Here is an 18,888-nt window from a genome sequence, read left to right as displayed (position 1 = left end):
TCAAACTCTGGATTTACCATTCTGTAATTCATATAAGCAAAAGCGAATTATCTGACTGGAGAACATTCTCAGTTTCTACTTGAGAAGTTGCATTGAGAGTCTACCTCATTTATTTAAAGTGAGTTGGATTTTTCTTGTTGCTGGTGCTTCTTGGAGTCAGCTTGCATAGAGGAATTACTGGCTGCTGAAAGCATCAGAACTGGCGCTGTCCTCACCCAGCCTAGAGCATGGGAGCATTCCCTCTTGGCAGGGAATACAGCTGGGATTACTGCCTTGATAAGTGATAAAACACTGGCACATTCGTACTGCTCTGACTCCACCTATTGAACTAGCTAGCAACATGCCTGCAGCAACATGTGATGTCTGGTCGTTTCAAGTCTTATCATCACTCACTGAAAGGTATTCAAATGTTACCTTCGGAGTCTTCAGTACACAGTTTCTCTTCAGGATTGCTGAAGATAAAGAGGAGAGGAGTTGTTTTATTGTCTTGAATATGTGGAATAGTATCTGTCAGCAGATGGTATTTACTTTTACAAAGAAGCCTGCTCCTTGAGGTTTTAATCATTGTTGTCACTGCCATAATTTCCTATGAACATAAACCACACATTGCCTACCTTGCCCTCTCTAATCCTATTATTACCTCTCTTACCATCGACTGACCTACCATGAAGTGCAGCTGGGGAGGGAGACGCATTCCCTGCTTTCCTCATCAAAATATGGCTTGTCAGGACTGCACTCCGGGTAGCAGCCTGGAAAGTTAAAGTAAATGAATCAACTTTGTTCTGCTTTACTTGAACCTGAGGCAATCACATGCAGATTTGATCCCAAAATTAATATGATCCTGTATGAAAGTTCTCGGTTTTGCCAATTATTTTGGCATGTCCTCTTTTCCCCTTTCATCTGGAAGTTGTAATTAAATCTGTTTGTCAACAGATAATTATTCTTTGCAAATTTAAGCTGAATGACCTTGTATCTCTGCCCAGGCATATTCTGCTATGAATGGTACTATTGCATGGGAAATAAGTCCCAGAAGAGACATGGTCAATGAGTTCCTAGGGCAAAAGAGGCAGTCTTTGAAGGTAAGACAACAACCTTGATGCTTAAGGCATTTAAAAATCAGACTATATCTTCAAATCATATCAACTGTATCAAAGTCAAGCAAGAATTACCTTCTAAACTATACAGCAAGTTCCCACATTTTCCATGTGGGTTCCTGCAGGTCTTTAGACAAGGTGCTCCACAGGGTTTATAGAACCACTCGTGTTTGTTAGGTGGATTGTAATAATCACAGAACACAGCTGGAACAGAAGAAAGAAGAAACAGCCACGTCTCAGACACTGGGAAGGGTTCATTTTCTAATTCTCACAAACAAGAGCTTATTAAGTCACAGACGTGCAGAGATGTCAGAATTCTGCTCTTCTTCCTTTCCCGTGCGCCTGAACACATAGAACAACATTTTTCTGCATGCATTTTGAATGCAATACTTACGGCAAATGGCAGGTGTTCTCCAGTCGATACAGACACCAGCTTTGCTACAGCTTCTCGAATAAGCAGCCACTGAGGTACAAAAGCACTCACAGTCTCCCACACTGTCACAGCCACAGAAGTCAGAAATACAAGATTCATAATACGGTATTGGATTCACCTATCAAAATACCGACAGATCTGTTATCACAGATGTACCTCCTGCACCATGTTTTAATGAGAGAAAGGGCTCTGAATTTCTGCCACCCACTGGCAGTTTATTTGGCAGAACTGTTTGTGACAGTCTGGGATTGTCATGGAGGAGCTAGGACATTTTGCAAGAGTTGTTTTTGTATGTTCACCTATCTGGTAGACTTGGACCTTAAATCTTCTCATTCTTATTTGTGTGCTGGAATTTACGCTCAAGTGTCTTTCCAGTGTAATTTCTGCAGGACTAAACTACCTTGATTTGGGTTAGCACATCTATATAGTGTGTGCATTTTCTAATTGACAGATAGTGACTGATTATAAAATGAAATCCTATTTCCACTGAATTTCACATCTCTTTATTTAGGTTTATTTATTTTATTTATCTATTTATATAGGTGCTTTAACCTGTGTCAACATGAGTTAACCAAGAAAATTAGGCCAAATTTGCTCTTTAAATGGCTTATTAAAATGCACCAAGGCTTTGCATAGACATTCTTATTAAGAATTAGTAGTCCTGTTAGTGTTAGTAGAATTAGTAGTCCTGTTCCTGTTTAGATTAATTCAATGTGTTTAAGATAAAGTAAATAATTCATTTCTTTAGATAATTTGAATAAACTTTCCCAAGGATCCCCATACCAACAGCCCTGTACTAAGTTATCTCTAGATTTTACAAACAGATATCTAGCTTTTTATATCCGGTGGCCAACTGTTATCCCCTTTGTCTTTGGTTACTCAAAACAGGCACCGCTGTTTCCTCAGTACTGTGCAACAGGATTTAACTGGCGTAGCAGTAAAGAGAGGTTTTGAGAGAAGTAGGCCTTGTACTCAAGAATGCCATGTAATAGCCTTTAATAATAACAATTTGTGCACAAACATGCTGTATAATAGCAACAAATGCCAAGTGTGAAACCAATAAGGATGAGAGAACAGGATTACCTTACTGTGGCAGGCTTCAAAGACGTTACTCTTAATGATGCTGCAGTGCTTCTGCCCCAGGACAGACTTGAAAGGCTGATCAGCACACAGGTCCGTCATGTTTATATTTGAGCAGGTGCTTGTTATTTTCCAGCTGTTTCCAAACTCCTGGATGCTCATCTCCACAGACTGCCCTCTGGTTGTGAAGTCGTTCCTTGAGCGGCCATCAAAGTCCCCACAAAGGCCACAGACTTTTCCCTGAGTAATTTGCGTAGGCACAGTAAGTGGTTTCGTTATTTTAAGTGCAGCCCACTAGCTGACAGGAATAAACTACAGAACAAGCCAAGAAAAAATAGCTGCAAATTTCTAAACAGCCATCAAAATATGTCTTAGAAGAAGCTGGATTTCAAGTGACAAGATCGCTCTTTTAGGCTCTTTGCAGTATTGGAGGGTCTATCTTTACTTCTAGCACCAAGTATTTTGGAGCAGTCCATACCAACTGAATGGTGAAATAAAAAGCATGGCCCACTTGCTGCTTCTGCTCCACTGGACTGAACACTTTTCCAAGCCCTACTTTTCAAACTGGGGCTTCAGTTCTGGATGCAGGAGTTTGAGTTGGAAATCATAACTCAAAGTCTGTGAGGCACATACCTGGAAAGATGGTGCCACATGAACGACAACTGTAGTCTTCTGGTCCCACATGAAGTTCATCCCTTGAGTCGTTTCAATCACAATATAGCCTCCTCTGAGATCCACCGTATAATTCCTCTTAGCTCCTGGATCAGTGGCTATCTCCTGAATTCTTCCTTCCAAGAGCCTGATTTCACTGCTCTACAAGGAACAAATACATCGCACAGAAGGAAACCAAGTAGAAAACTTAGTGTAATGGCACTGGTATTCTGTCTCTTGTCCTTCATCTCAGTTTTCTATAGTCCTTGCACTATGTCTTGGCCTACTCCAAGACACATGAGCCATTGACAAGACCCAGTGAGTTCAATGGGAAACATCTGCCCATGCATGACAAGTCTTACTTCATGGCCACATAAATTGTCCTTATTCTAGATGAAATCTGTTTTGCTGGCACAGAAGCTCCTGAGTGCATGGGCAATTGGACATGCTAGAATGCCCCTTGTCACGCCACTTTGTTTCACCCTACCCTCACCCCCCAATCCAGGAGAAACCTCTTTGCTCTTTTGTGTTTGCTTTGGGGAAATGCTAAACCTGAGCTGGAAGAAAGAAACTCTTCCCTCTGTAGTTACCATCTGCCCTGTGCATAAACCATGGCACAGAAATATGCAACATCCTCCTCTAAAAAATTTATTTTCCACCACTGATGTCACAGAAACACAGGCGTGGACGCACACACACACACACACAGAGTGCTGTTAACTCCCTGTATCAAACCACTTGTCTGCAGAAGTGTCCAACGCCAATTATCTACACCTTTCCTGGCCTGTCTATCTCTACTTTCTGGCTGTTTGACTACCATAGGTACCCTCTAGCAACAACTGAGTTGGAATATAAGGACAAATTACACCAACTGCTGCAAAATCAAGACTGCATCTCCTCAGCTGTGACTGAATCCAGACAAACCTCAAAAATCAGTGTGATCTTTAGAGAGCAGATGGAGAGTGACTTCCCACAGGCATTGTTCTGAATTACAATTCGGAAGGTGCCAGCATCCATGTTATTGGGGCAGAAGTCCTTTGAAAAATAGATAGCATTTTATTAGAGCTTTTTATGTAACCAGTCCAGTCTTAAACATTTTCAGGAGCTCTAAATGAATACTGAATCAGCCTGATTTCTGCTATTTTGTCACGTGTTCATTCACCAAAACTCTGGGCATTTTAGAAGAACGTGGTGGTAGCTGAACTGCTCATACTTGACAAGAAATTTTACAGAGAAAAGCTTAAGTAAAAAACAAGCTTGTCATAGCTTTTTGGCTGTGCATGACTGGTGCTTTTTTTTTTTTTTTTTTTTTTAAGTATTAGCAAAACCAATTGTAATTTGGAGATGAAGTGTCTTGTTCAGTACTGTCTCATTACACACAATAATTACACTTGAGTTGAGGCCTATACAGTATCTTTTACATGCTTAAGACACAAAAAACAACTGTCACTCTTGAATGACCAAGAGAAACTTTTAGTTTTCAGCACCATACCAATCCCTTCCCTTTGCAGACACTGGAATTACACCAGTCCAGCCCAGGAGTTAATCATTTAGGATCACACAGTGCCCTCTTGTGTCATGTCTGAGGGTTAATTGCTTTGCTTTCGTATGGAAAATCTCACTGTGTCTGCTCTAGGTAGAAGAGGAGAGGGGTTAAACTCAGATCATCAGCATTGACTATTTTGCATGGGGTAGCCTTTTAATTACTCACACTGAGCCCTACAGGTTAAGCTGTGGGTAGCAAAATGAAAAACGTGATACCTGAGCTAGGATATAGTCACAGTCTCCCAGGAAATCAAACTTCTCCCCATCAAAGGTCATGTAGTGCCCATTGCCATACACGGTGCAGGTTCCCTTGCAGGGATTGTCCGTGCAGTTCCACTGCCTTTTGTTACATGTGCTGCGAGGTGAATAAGATAAGGTTCACAATCTTTGTACAAAGCATTTTTTTTTTCCTTAACCCCAAACATGGGCAGAATAATTGAAAGGTTAATCTTTTGCAGTGCTCTGAGGCCATGCCATATAATGGATTGCTAATTACAAAATTTGTGTTTTCTACCAAGACATGCTCGAACTTTCTGTATTTTGATTTTATTTTTTCCCCTTCAAATATCATTTCAATCATTAAGGCCTGGCAGCAGACAATGGGGATTTAGGACCTAAGCTCAAGAAGAAGAACTAGATATTTCAAACATATCTGAATATTAATCTATGAGGTACCACGTGGCCAGTTCTGCTCCTGACTATGGTGTTATGTACCAGCATTATCCTCCATCCTACCCTGGCAAACTGCAGCTCAGGGACACCATTAGACAGAAAATTCTAGTTATTCCCTTGGGCACAGATACTCTCCGATTTTTCCTCCCCCATATGTGTTCTGTCCTCCTAAGAAAACAAAGACCTCATTGCAGTAAAACCTCATAATGGCCTCTGTGATATCAACAACTGCTTATCAGGGTTTGGCCTCACATGCTAAATTTGATTGCTTGTACCAGCAGTGATCAGACCACCGTCCCTGGCTGTTATTTTCTGTGCCTCCACCTGGCAGGACTACACAACCTCATCCTCACTAAATAACGGGTAAGGATCCAAGGAATCTTACCCACCATGATCAGCAACACCTGTGAAGACTAGAGCACCATTACACCAGCAATTGCAGCAATTGGAGCTTCAAGTTGCTAGAAGATCGCTGCAGTTCCTCCCTCCCCTAAATTCATACTTTTAGGGTTGAGCTGAGTCCTACAGACATAGACTCAATTCTCCCTTGCACAATAACCAGCCTGGATAAGGCTGGGATTTCTAAAACTGGTGTGGAAACAGTTTGTGGAAGGCGATGGGAATTCTTTGACATTTGGTACTTATTCTCCCCAAATACAGGCTCCTGCAGTGTGATGCAGAGAGGAAAAGTTTCCCTTTTTATTTTTACTAGATGCCTGATGGCTCTAGTGATGAAGTAAAGGGCTTCAGAACACATTCTGCCCCATGAGATACACTGATTATTTTTAACACCCTTTGTTATAAAACAAAACTCCCTGGTATAACATACCATGTGTTGCAGTCAACTTGGATGGTTTCCCCAGGTTTATAAAAGTGTCCTCCATGGACACACGGGCACTGGTCTTTGGGAATACAACCTCCACTGCCATCCAGTACCAGCCCATCAGGACACATGCAGCCAGAGACACATTCTGTGACATACTGCGTATATAAAGATATGATACAAGGCAATATGGTAATGCACAGAACGTACAGGGAGCCTACAGAGGTGTTAGCACTGGATGCCAAACTTTTAGATAGTTTTTTGTTTTTTTTTTTTTTTTTTAAATCCTACAGCTGTAAATTAGTAACAATCAAGCTGCAAGCGTCACAGCTAGGTGGGTAGCTACAGCTGCTGCGTTATCAGTAAACTGGTTGGTCTGTGAATAGCGTCAGCATTTGTTAAGGACAATCATACATGCACAATCATGTCGTCCCACGCTCCTGCTAGGAGGTGAAGTCCTTACACAGTGCATGTCTTGCGTCTTACAACTTTTCTGACACTCTGATCCAATTGCACCAGGACCCGCGGAGCTGCAGTTGAAGTAGTACATAGGAGCCGGGCAATCTATAGGGGAAAGAAACCATTTTAGACAGGTCATTTAGTGAAAGCGATAAGGATGCCATCAGCCACTGTGCAACAGAACAGAGCACTTCAGAGCTCAGACACATTGCAGCATGTGTCTCTCATTTACAGTTTCCATTAGCTTTTACTTCTGTCCACCAGCAGGATAGGAGAAGGCGGCAGATAACCTCTAAACTCTGGGAAATATTTTTGTCTTTTGAAAAGTTCAGCAAGTCTGGTGACATTTTCACAAAGTCAACTGTTATCAATAACTGGCACATTACAGAGAGAAGGCAAAAAATGTGGAGAATACCAAAATATTATAGAAAGCAAGAGATACACAGAAAAACATTATAAGTACTAGCTGATACCATAAAGCCATTATTTAATGAAATCTTTTAATGAAATCTCACCTTTTACCAGGACAGTTTCTCCAATGCAGTCTAATCTTCCTTGAATGCATTTGCTAAAGAGATTCCATAAAATGAAAGACATCAGCTCTTTGCACTTTTCTCTCTCACTAGAGAGAAAGCCTCTGCAAAGCTTTGCTAGTCACACAAATAAATTCCCATCAAAACGGATATTTGGTAAAGCTATCAGGCTCACAGACGTGAACTGCCATCCCCAGAAGGAAGATTAAGACCTAACGATTAAATCCTTTCTTCATCTGCCACTATTTTATTGCATGTTTTCCCTAAATCAAGTCTTTCTTAAGCATTTATGTATTCTTATTTTATTTATTTTTATCATCTCTGTGATGAAACTAATACTTTCTTAAACAAGAGACCTCTTAAATTACTAAATGAATCTGTGTTTACAAAGCAGTCTAGAATCCTCAGAGGAAAATCTGAGTTGGAAGAGAGTGAACACAGACATCTGAAAATAAAAATACATGGCAAAATTCAGCCTTCCACTGGTATTTGTTTGCATTGCTACCCTCAGCTGCCTGAAAATGAGAAAAAGACAGTTGTTTTGCACTGGAGATGAAAGATAATTATATTATTTTGGGTGTTTCCCCCCCAAATTCTCTCTTTTTCATGTTTACAAACTAAGATTTTGATTTTTTTCCCCTTGGCCATTTTCATTTTTTTAGTCTGCAGGATGTGCTGGGGGGTGGTTTTGACTCTTTTTTCGTCTGAAAGCCAGAAACTCCAATCTCAAAGCCCCTATCTTGCTCCCATTGTATACAGATTTTTTTTTTTTTTTTTTACACTACAATGAACTTTGCATAGAGATAGATCGCAAACATGACTCTAATTTACATGTTTTCAGCTTCCTGTTTGCTAGGAGGAACATAAGATCTTAACCTTCACTGTGGCTGCACTACCTGACAGGGGAACATGTGCTTTGGTATGATCAAGCGGAAATTTGTCATTATTACGGTAAGATGACCCCATTCAGGGATTAGAGCAGGGACTTCCCTGGTGAGCCCTGAGATCCCCCAGGTATTCGGCCTTTGCATCATCAGAGCAGCTTACCACAGCAGTTTGTCTTCTTGGAAGGAGTTACCAGGCTGAACAATCTTGCCTTTGTAGTAGCAGGGACAGTCATCTGGAGTGACACATTCCTCCTCGTCATTGAGGTAGGTCCCTTCAGGGCAACCGCAGCCCTCCATAGGAGCAATTTGAACTTTACACAGCGGATCGGGTTCATCCAGTGAGCGGCAAGACTGGTTACAGTACTTCACATTATAGTTATAAACCATAGTCTCAGGACACTCCTCAGAGGGATCTTTGCAAGAGAAATAAAATGGATGTATGGCCTTCTCTGTGCAATCGTCATTCGTAGTGTTAATGCAGCGTTCTAAAAGTTGGTAGCCATAAATATACTTTTTCCTAACTAGCAGACTTTGACTCCCAGCGGCCTGGGGGAAGTCTGATCACATAAACCTGAACTAGGTGAGACTGGATACTGAAATACGCAACAGGGTGTATCTTGACTGAATAAGGGAACTGGTATAATTTTGTCATTTGTAAAATTTGCAATACTATCTTACATCATGAACTGAAACCTGTAACTTCTCGCTTCCCCATGTAGTTAAAAATGGATCTTCTCTCCTTAACTAATGATTTCTTTGGATGGGAATAATTTAAGAAATACATTTAAGAAAAACATTTTATAGGGTTAAGTTTTGACAATAAGTGGGCAGTGCTAAGGAACTCTGCTAATTATTTGATGTCACCAAAGAAAACATGTTTGAATTCTCACAGATGTCTTGAGGAAAACTCATGTTACCATCTGAGGGGGGGGGGGGGGGGGGGGGTGCTTATGGGGAACTGCACTAATCATCTTTGCAGCAATGCTATCACCATATCAGCAATAGGCTCCATGCTTAAACAAAGCTCTGTATGGTTTTCCAGTCCATGACCATTGTACACTTTCTTAGATTAGTTAGCGTGCTAGGTTTGTGTACACATCGAAAACCACCACCACCTCCACCAACAAAAAACAGTTGGTTTCCTGGTCTCAGCTGGAGCAGACACGATATCCCATGTGCAAAATAGGGTCTGCAGGCCATATTTTCCTACTTCATAGAGGTGCAACGAGGATGTAGCACATGGTATTTATAAGTCACAATAGGCCAAATAAGAAAAATAATAAAGATTTTCAACACAAATTTATATCACAGTCCACCTGACATACCAGAAGATTTACCTGAATTGGTGCTTCAATTGTTAGTTATTTTTTAAAATTATAATGTGTTTACTTTCTCTTTTTATTCACAGAGGGAAAAGGTCAGTTTTGGTAAAGCGAGGTCTGATAAGAAAAAGGTTATTTCGTTATAGTACCCATGGTCAGAGATTGGTAATCTTAGATTATATGTACATCACAACTGGAGGCACCAGTGCAGAGCACATGAGCATACCAAAAATAGCTTAAAGCTAGCTCACACACGGAGAAGCAGGAAAACAGTGCCATGACTTAGAAGAGGCTACTGACCCCCCCTAACCAGTAATTCAACTAATGATTTGTGATTCCACTAAAGATCGTTGTATATGCAGACTACCATCAGTTAGCTAGCAGTATTTCCTTTTTCTTACACTGAGTTGTCTGTACTGTAGGCACCACTTTACAATATAACCTGCCTTGGAGGCTACCTGCAGCATGGCACAGCTGGACACAGCTGCAGGAGATGAAAGAACCTTTAAAACCACTGCAAGGGGACAGACACTGCGAGTGACTGTTCTGGCCCGTTTACTCTTTCACTCATTAATAGCACAACCCTCAGTCTTATCACAGGCATGTTCCCAAAAGATTGTTTCTTTCATATGGCCTAAAATGATGGTGCTGATTAAGCCATTAGCATTTTTCCCAAGGTTACTGCACTGTTTAAGTCAATATTTTGTCATAAGTCCACAGATTTCAGACTAAACCATGCTGCAAACTAGTCTTGATTTGGCATGAAATGTCAGTAATTCTATATTGACAGCAAAGCTTTCAATAGAAAGAGACTGTCTAGTGCATAAACTTGCGTGACTCTAGGATAATATGCTGTAGACTACACTGTGTTCCCTTATAATTATTTCAGCACAGGTTTGTTAAATTGTTCTTACTGTGATCTTAAATGTCTTCTACAAAGCACTGCATGACTTGTGTTGTCTCTATTAAAAATTCCAGCTAGCCTCTAAGTCATGTAATCGAATAGATCACAGCTGTATCAAAGTCGCATAAAAATCATTCTTGTTATGTTTTATGTTCAGATATATTATTAGTCAGAAAACCCATACATTTATTTTCACGTTGAAATAGGCAAAACTCATTTGAACTATCTGATCGTTAATGGAAAAATGGAAAACTTCAAAGTAAAATTCAGAATCTGGGATTCAGGAGATTTATTCTCAGCTCTGATAGTATCTCACAATAAGTTCTGGCAGTGCCAAAAAATACACATTTTTGTGGACTCCTAATCCAGGATTTACTGGCAATGTATATACCAAAATATAAACTTATGTTCCAAGAAACTTATTTGTTAAATGGTCCTGAGCTGAAAATACCTTTAAACACTGCAACATTCTCAGAAACCAGTGACATATTTAATAAAAGTCATTACTGTTTTATTATAACATGGAAAAATGCAATTAATGAGAATAATGCCCAGTATATGGCCAATGTCTGAGACAAAGGGCTGAGCAGAACTGTTGAAAATCTTTCAGAATTTACATACATAGGGAGGCCCAAAAATTCAAAACTAACGTTAACTGCAACTATGTGTTGTGATTTGGTTAATGCACCTTACACTCTTCTTCTTTGTGCTCTGAATTCACACAAGGAACATGCTTCCTAAGAGCCTCTTCACAAAGCAGACACGAGCTGATTTTAGCAGGCAGAGTTTTTTTACAGAGCGTATGCTTATTCTGTTTTTCAAAGATCTACAACCTTGACTGAGCTCAAAAGCCCTGGGCTGCCACAGAGTGCAGTCTCCTGAAGCTGTTCCCCAGATCCCTACCCAAGATGTTATAGGATGCTTACCACAGATCCCCTGTCTCCAGCCCTTCAGGGACATGCCGGCCACAGCACAATCTCTGGAGTAGGTAGAGAGCACACTACACAGTGCAACTTCACTCTTCTCAGCATTACAGGTGTCATACATGCATTTCTAGGGGACAGAAAAGGGCACGGGTGTAATAATGCCTGGCTCACAGAAAAATGAAACATTCAGCCATTCAAAAAGTATTCCACCAATATATTTTTCAGAAAAGTATTACTACCAATGAAGTTTAATTTGAAACATCTCTACAAGAAAATGTATGTTAATGAAATGCTATGCAAATTGGAGAAACAGGAAATCCATTACAGCCATGTAACTGCAATGATGGTATGTCAAGCACTCATAAAAGATGAATAATAAGAGTGATGATGGCATCTATAGCTCATTAAAGCACTAACAAATGTCTATACCAGCCTCCCATGATGATGTACAGTTTAGGACTTGTCAAAAAACAGCATCTGAAAATATACAGAACTGAAAGTACTACACAGTGATGACTGGTGTTTGTGTCCCTGTCTAGTGTGCATGTAAGATGCAGCCTATGAAATGACAGGTGCATAAGAGAAGATGATTTAACAGTGAATCATATGTATTGATGTCTAAAGAAATAGTACTAATAGGGATAAATGGCATGTAAAGCTGAAGTTCTTTCAATTGGGTGTCTGGGCAGCACCCAGATACAGCCAGCCACTTAACAGCAATATGGTCATACTGCATAGATGGCACTTCGTCCTGCCACCGCGGGTGTTGTGGAAAGTGCTTCCACTAATCATGGTTTGAAGCCCTGAGATCAGCAGGAGTAACAAACATATCCACAGAAAATTAAATAATAATAATAAAAGAAGGTTATTACTTTTCTTCAATTGTGAATTAAATTCCTATTTTACGTGTAGTTAACATGAATTTTCAAGCAGACATTTTTAAAGGAAAATTTGGGTGGCACAAAGGATAAGCCATAATTTTAAAGGTACCTGAAACACATTAAATTTCATGCAAAATTTCAGGCTCAGATATTTTCTCAGTAAGTTGTATCTCATACAGACCCTACTTGAATTTTCTGCAGTTTTTGCAGAACCTGCTTTAGTATTCACAGAAATGCAGTAACTTGCTTGCTCAGTCAATTTCATCAACAACATTATACAGCTGAACACCAGGAGTACTCGTGGGCAGCTTCATGCATTCTAAATACAAAGAGCAAAGAGTCTCCTCAGTAATAAATGGGTTATAAACAATGTATGTTCTCCCTCTAGATGTGACTTTAAAAGCAAATCAGAGGGAATCCACGGAGTATGAAACCTCTCAGTTTGATTCCCAACAGAAACACTGATTTAGCTTTTTAAAGACTGAACAGTTTTCAAAAACAGCAAACCTGATTTTGCCCGTTTTGCTTCTGGGTCATGCAATGGAACTGTCAGTGACAGCAGGGATGCTCATGGAAAACAAGTCACTTAATATTTCAAGCAAGCAAACAGCAGGCAAAAAGTCCCACCATATCTTGCACAAACTCTCATTTTGTTATTTTTCTCATCAGCATCAGTGAATCTATTTCCAAACTAGCGTTACTAAAACCTATTTCACTCCTGAAGACCAGACCTCCTTCATGGCAGGATCAGCCTCTGGACAAGAATAAGCCCCTGATTTAGACCAGTGCCTTACCTTGATGTACACAGCAGGGTCTACAACAGAATGGCAAGCAGCAAACACACTGCTGGTATTAGACAGAAGAGCACACCAGTGTTGGGCAAATTTTTCTGAATGGGAAAAAAAATAGTGCCCACAGTCACTTAAACCACACCACTATGTGAATTAATATTCTTATCAGGTATCACACAGACCTAGAATGTCCTGAAGTGTTCAAATGATGCTGGAAGGAAATAGTGGGCATAAACATGGTGATAAGCATAACTGGATGGGTAAACTGTCATCTTCCTGAAAGAAAAAAGTTTCCTCCTTCCAAGTACTAACACTGTTACTGTGACTGGATTTGCAGAACATGAGAAAAAAATCCCCATTTTCATTGTTTTTTCATAGTTCTTCATGAAATATAGTCAAGCAATAACACAAAGCATATAATATTTAGTGGGCTTTTATTATATATGGTAATACCTAGGAGACTACCCTCTAAATCTTCTATATAGTCAAACCCAGTCAAAATGAGAAGCTGGACAGGGCACCTAGTACAGAAGTGCCTACTGAAGTCAGTAGTTTTGATAACTTATTCCTATTGACTTCAGCACAGCTGTAACAACCTAGATGGGATAAAGATCTGGCCCAGATATTGACAACCAATTATGCTCTGCCTTAAGCCTAAATTGTTCTCATTGATGTCATGTGTGCTTTTCAAGCCATCAGAGAAGGTGTTGGCTCTTTCTTCAGAGGTGTCTTTTTTTTTAAAAAAGACAAGCTGTCACCTTAGTGACTTGCAAAAAACAATGTGTTCTCTCTCATAATAATCTCAAAGGCAGTAGTGCTTGATGTCTACGAGCTTTCTAAAGCTTTTCCAGTTATTCATCATGGGAAAATTGTTTAGCACTGATAGTCCAGGGATGAAAAGCCTGCTACCTTTATCCACACTGTTTGAACAAGGATCTTCAAAGCTGTCCTCAACATCAAAACAGCTGGCTCTAGTTTTCCAAGAGTTACCAAAAGCAGAAGCTGAATCTTCCACAGCTCCAGTGGCCGTTCTGAAATCATCAGTCTGGATGTTATTGAAATTGCCACAAAGACCTTGAGTGGGTGGCAGGCAAGAAAAGAAAAGAAAAAAAAAAGAAGAAATCACGAGTGGAAAAAGGAATGACTTCAAGATAAATACCCTTAGATCTATAAAGGTGCTTGCCTGAAAGTAGCTCATTTTCCTGAAGTTCCCACAAATCAGACAGCATACTTACTGTCTTTAGTCCATAATTTTTATTTTCTGCCTTACAAGTAGTACTTAGTGATAGCACAGAGATTGGAGGCTGCTTAAATGTGCTTCATTAAACACCGTCAGACGGAGAGTTCCCTTCCCCAAAATTTATAATCAGAGGAAATGGCAAAAGCAAAACAAAATGCATTGGAGAGATGGGATATTATCTCAATACGTAGATAGGAAACAGTAGCACAAAAAGCTTAAGTGATGCTAATGGAAGATAGGTGACAAAACCAAGATCATAACTTGCATCTCATAAGTCTCTGATGATGGCCTGCTTTTACAGATAGAGTCTAAAAGATCTGCACACACTGAATATCACAGAGCTTATCTTACTTTCTTCAGCAAATTGAAGGCTTTGGCCAATCCTTTGTTCCAGGAAGGCTGTAGATTTAATCAAGGGTTCTAACATACCAAAGCCAATATAAAATGAAATAATTTATTTGCTTAAACTGATAGACAAGCAGCTACAACTTGATTTAAGAGCAAACAAAGAATGTGATATGTCCTACCAGATGTGCGATTCTGATAAGAATGATCAACTGTTATGGAGAGCTGCATCACAGGTTTCATTTGCACTCGAATCTGTACTCCAATTGAGCTCAAGATTTTGATAAAAAATGTAGAGGGTCTGAAGATGGTGATGCCATCTAAAAAAGAAAAAAATAGAAATGAAAATGTATGTATGTACCTGCAAATCTTTATAAAGCTCAGTAAACAGGAATTCCCTTTTACCAGTGCATTCTGTGCACACAGGAATCCCCAGGGACTCCCAGACCTTGTATCCACCTAGGTTAAAGGGATCTGACAACGGGCAGGGTCTGGCTCTTCAGAGAAAGGAGCAGAATCTGTCTTTAAATAGATGCAGGCTAGTCTGAGAACAATGTGAAGGACACTTACCTTTGCTTACTGGCAGCTTCACAATGAAATTGTTCATGTAGATATTTCCACAGGAACATATTTTTATCGTCTGCAGGGAAAAAGCAAAAAGCCCATAGTAATGAATGCATATGGCACAAGACAGACAGCACAACCTCCCAAGCTTCCATAAACACTAACAAGTTATGTCTTCAGAACATGATTACCTTTGAGTTCAATATAACTCAGTGTCTGGATACCATACAATGCCACAGAACAAATCTGTACACTGTAACAAACCAAAAAAACATCTCCATAGACAACAACCTTGACTAAGTCCTCTTGCTTACTTAAGAGGTTAATTATCTTTTGGAGAATTGCACTCAAGAAGTTTCATGTAGGTTCAGATCCATCTCATTGGAAATGTAACATATCCAAAATGAGAGCTACCTGACTCAAACTCCCTTATAGATAGAGACATGGCTCTATCCCTCATAGACATAGACGTGACTCCTTCCATGGATAGAGACACGCACCTCCAGAAGCCACCTCATATATTAGGTGGACTGACTTGTCCTTTGAAGTTCCCTATCTTCCTTTGCTGACTATAGAAGGAGGTTAAGATGCTGAGTTTCCTAACCCAGCTAGGACTACACCAGTTAAATACCATTTAGACATAATGAATCCAGGCCTTAGGGATACTATTTATGCACTCCTAAATATACACAGGTTTATTCTAAGTCTGTTCCCATTGAATTCAGTTTGAATCATGGCATAATATTCAGTAGGAGAAATCTCAGGCCTTTATTTGGGAAATTCTACTACTTCACTCATTGCATTAGGGAAAACCTCAGGACTCAAAGCTGCTATAAAAATACAAGGGTCTTACAGAAACCTACATCTATCAAAAACAAAAAAATGAAAAACTTTAAAGTCACAGAAAAGACAGGGAAAGCCAACAAGGATAATTTTGAACCATCTGCCTCTAAAGAAAATGGAAAAAATGGAATCCAAAAGGAGTGGAAAGTAAATAACTCTTGTAGAACAAAACTAATAAACACATGCACTATATCATCTGCTGATATTAATCCTGCAGTGTCAGGACTGCAACTGATCCAAATGAGTCCACAGTATTAGAGAAACCCCATCTTTGAACCTAAATAAAAGTGACAGATTATGTGTCACTAGCTAAGGCAAGTTACTTACAGTTCTTCCTAGTGTGACAATTACATTCTTTAAGCAAGTCATTGTCTTTGATGTCCCACACTGAACAATCTCTCCAATCACCACAAATGTGTCATCAGTGTTCTGAAAAGAGGTGAGAGGGATGTACAGATATTGTTAGCATCCTACAGGAAGGGAGCTGGAAGGGAAAAAACGTGTCTCTGAAAGGCTAAAATGTAATAATGAAAGAAGTGGTGCATTTAATCTCTAACTGCAGCTTTATTTCATTGCCAAAACCAAGAATGATCACTGCCTTTCCCCGCATTTTTTTTTCCATCAACCTGTGCAGATCATGTACTTGCAGTCACATGGTAGTCAATCTTTGTGAAGTAATCATCTCATCCACTTACTTTTGACAGTCACACATGAAGAAAGCTTCAGAAGAATGCTTTAATCTACACTAATAAATTGAATAAGAAAATGAATTCACTAAAAAGAGATGCAAAACTGTGTTGAAGTTGCAAAAGCTTGATGCTTAACATCACAGTTGACTTGCAGTCCATTGCAAATGGAAAAATTTGGGTGATTTAAGGTTAAGCATGTGTTGAAGTGCTTTGTTGGATTGAGGTCATTTAATCAAATGAAGTCATATCAAGCTCCAGCACAGCTTAATGCTTCTTGCTAGTCTAGATATTCAGGAGTGAAATGGGAGATTGTTCATACCTTAGCTAAGACATAATGGCAGTTACCATGAAAATTGAACCTCTTATTATCAAACGTAGTTATATGGAATCCTCCATCTATATTGCAACTTCCAGAACAAGGCAGAGAGATACAGCTCCAGTGGCCTCCTTTGCAAGTACTGTACAAAATCCAAAAAAGGAGTAATTAGAATAAATATACTTTAAAGGAGCAAAGACTGAGATCTGTATCTGATCGGACCCTCTTTCTCTGTCTTATTAGCCGCTCGTTATTCATCTGCTTATTAAATCCAAGCAGGAGGAAGATTCTATACTAGGCCCTTAGAGTATAAAAGTTGAATGCCTATTGATTGGAGTTAACTGCTCTAGGCTTCAAACTAAATCCCTCAGAGACACTGAGTTGGTCAAGAAAGAAATACTCTAGGGCCTGAATTGGTTACTTAACTTTTTAAAATAAAGAATCTCTTTGAGCAGGATCTTGCAGCATTTTATGTTATTGATGCAACCATTCAGCAAGTTGCTGATGTGACTTCTCAGCAGCTTACTGTGGAGGACCTGAGTTAATGAGCTGTGTTAGTTCTTAGAGCTGTGCACACAAGAGGAGAACAGCCAGGCCACGTCAGCTTGGGCTTTGTGAAGAGTAAGCAAGGATGTGGCTATATGGGAATCACCCAAAGCCCATCAAGTTCATTTCCTCAAAACTGCAGGTTCTGAAGAGTATTTCCTGCATTTGAGGACAACATAGAAAATACTTGATCCAAAGGGGTTTGCAGAATATCTGCTCTATCCAACCATGCGCCACAGTGTAATCCACTGCTCCCTACAGAAAAGGTTATTCCTAAGGTTAAGAAAATGTACTGTATTTCAGAAGCACAAAAATACGTAGAATTGTTCATTCACTAGATAGATATCAGAGTAAGAAATATCTCTTAAAAAGAACATACCCAAGGTTTTATCACATTTCACTATTGCAGAGTAGAGATGGGTTCAAGCTACAAGTTTTGCCCAAAATCAAACCATTCTCAAGGATCAGGACTTTTGAGATCCAAGCCTTGGAACAGCCCTTTATAGATCTAGAGATGGCTGGAAAATTACTCATTAACATGGTATGATCCTCTGCTCCACTTTAGTGGCCAATGCTTCTAAACTAACCAGCAAAGCAACTTATTTTTCTGCATTATAGTAACTTGGGCTCAATAATTGCTGGCAATTCTAAGATAAGGTGATAGCTATGTGAGGTTGAGGGCTCCCTCAAAGTTTTCTGAAGGCTGTTGCAATTCAGACCCCAGTTTTTGTATTAGAGCCATAATTCCTTAAGACATTAGGAACAGCAAAAAGGAGAAAAGAACAGAATGAAAGTCATCAATGCTTTGCAATAATTGTCTCTTCCTTGTTAGTGCAATCAAGTTCACAACAGTACCAGTTTTGGCAAGGAGTAAAGTAAGTCCCTCCAGATGGGTAGACTTTGCCTTGAAACATACAGGGGCAGCTGTCTCTGGGGACACATTTTTTGCCACCGAGGTCATCAAGGATGGTTCCTGTTCAGACATATTGGCTAGTTAATATTCCTCAGGTGAGTCTGGGAAACACCACGAAGGAAGATCATAATAAGCAAAAAACTCTGGAGGATTTAGCATTTCTGTAAATGATTGGGGTATATTTTACTGAAAAAAACACACCAGGCCCTCTCAGGTGTTAATTGATGAGAAGCGTTTTTTTACTAGACCTCAAAAGCAACAGAGCAATACAAAAACAAAAGAGTATCTCTGCATGTTACCGTAATCCTACACCATGAGCAGGATTGTCAAATGCCAGACTGTAAGCGTATGAATTGGTTTTCATCCATTTCTAATAGTGCATCTAACAAATCAGAACTCAAATTCTTCATGTGCAAGATTGCTCAAGCATG

General features: G+C 39.7%; 1 protein-coding gene across 1 annotated transcript in view; it reads right to left on the bottom strand.

Annotated features, from left to right (window-relative positions):
- Positions 1–18,888, bottom strand: part of LOC121070590 (mucin-5AC-like) — a 168,781-nt gene that overhangs the window by 140,199 nt on the left and 9,694 nt on the right. Inside the window, 9 exon segments of the mRNA XM_040557952.1 lie at positions 3,241–3,420; positions 4,183–4,293; positions 5,020–5,158; positions 6,305–6,456; positions 6,762–6,862; positions 8,369–8,662; positions 14,769–14,906; positions 15,157–15,226; positions 16,321–16,422. Of these exon segments, the coding sequence (XP_040413886.1) occupies positions 3,241–3,420; positions 4,183–4,293; positions 5,020–5,158; positions 6,305–6,456; positions 6,762–6,862; positions 8,369–8,662; positions 14,769–14,906; positions 15,157–15,226; positions 16,321–16,422 (1,287 nt within the window).

This window comes from Cygnus olor, chromosome 5, assembly GCF_009769625.2.
Source record: "Cygnus olor isolate bCygOlo1 chromosome 5, bCygOlo1.pri.v2, whole genome shotgun sequence".
In the NCBI taxonomy this organism is placed as follows: Eukaryota; Metazoa; Chordata; class Aves; order Anseriformes; family Anatidae; genus Cygnus; species Cygnus olor.
The sequence above is the reverse complement of the archived record's forward strand: the minus strand, read 5'-3'. Positions and strand labels throughout refer to the sequence as shown.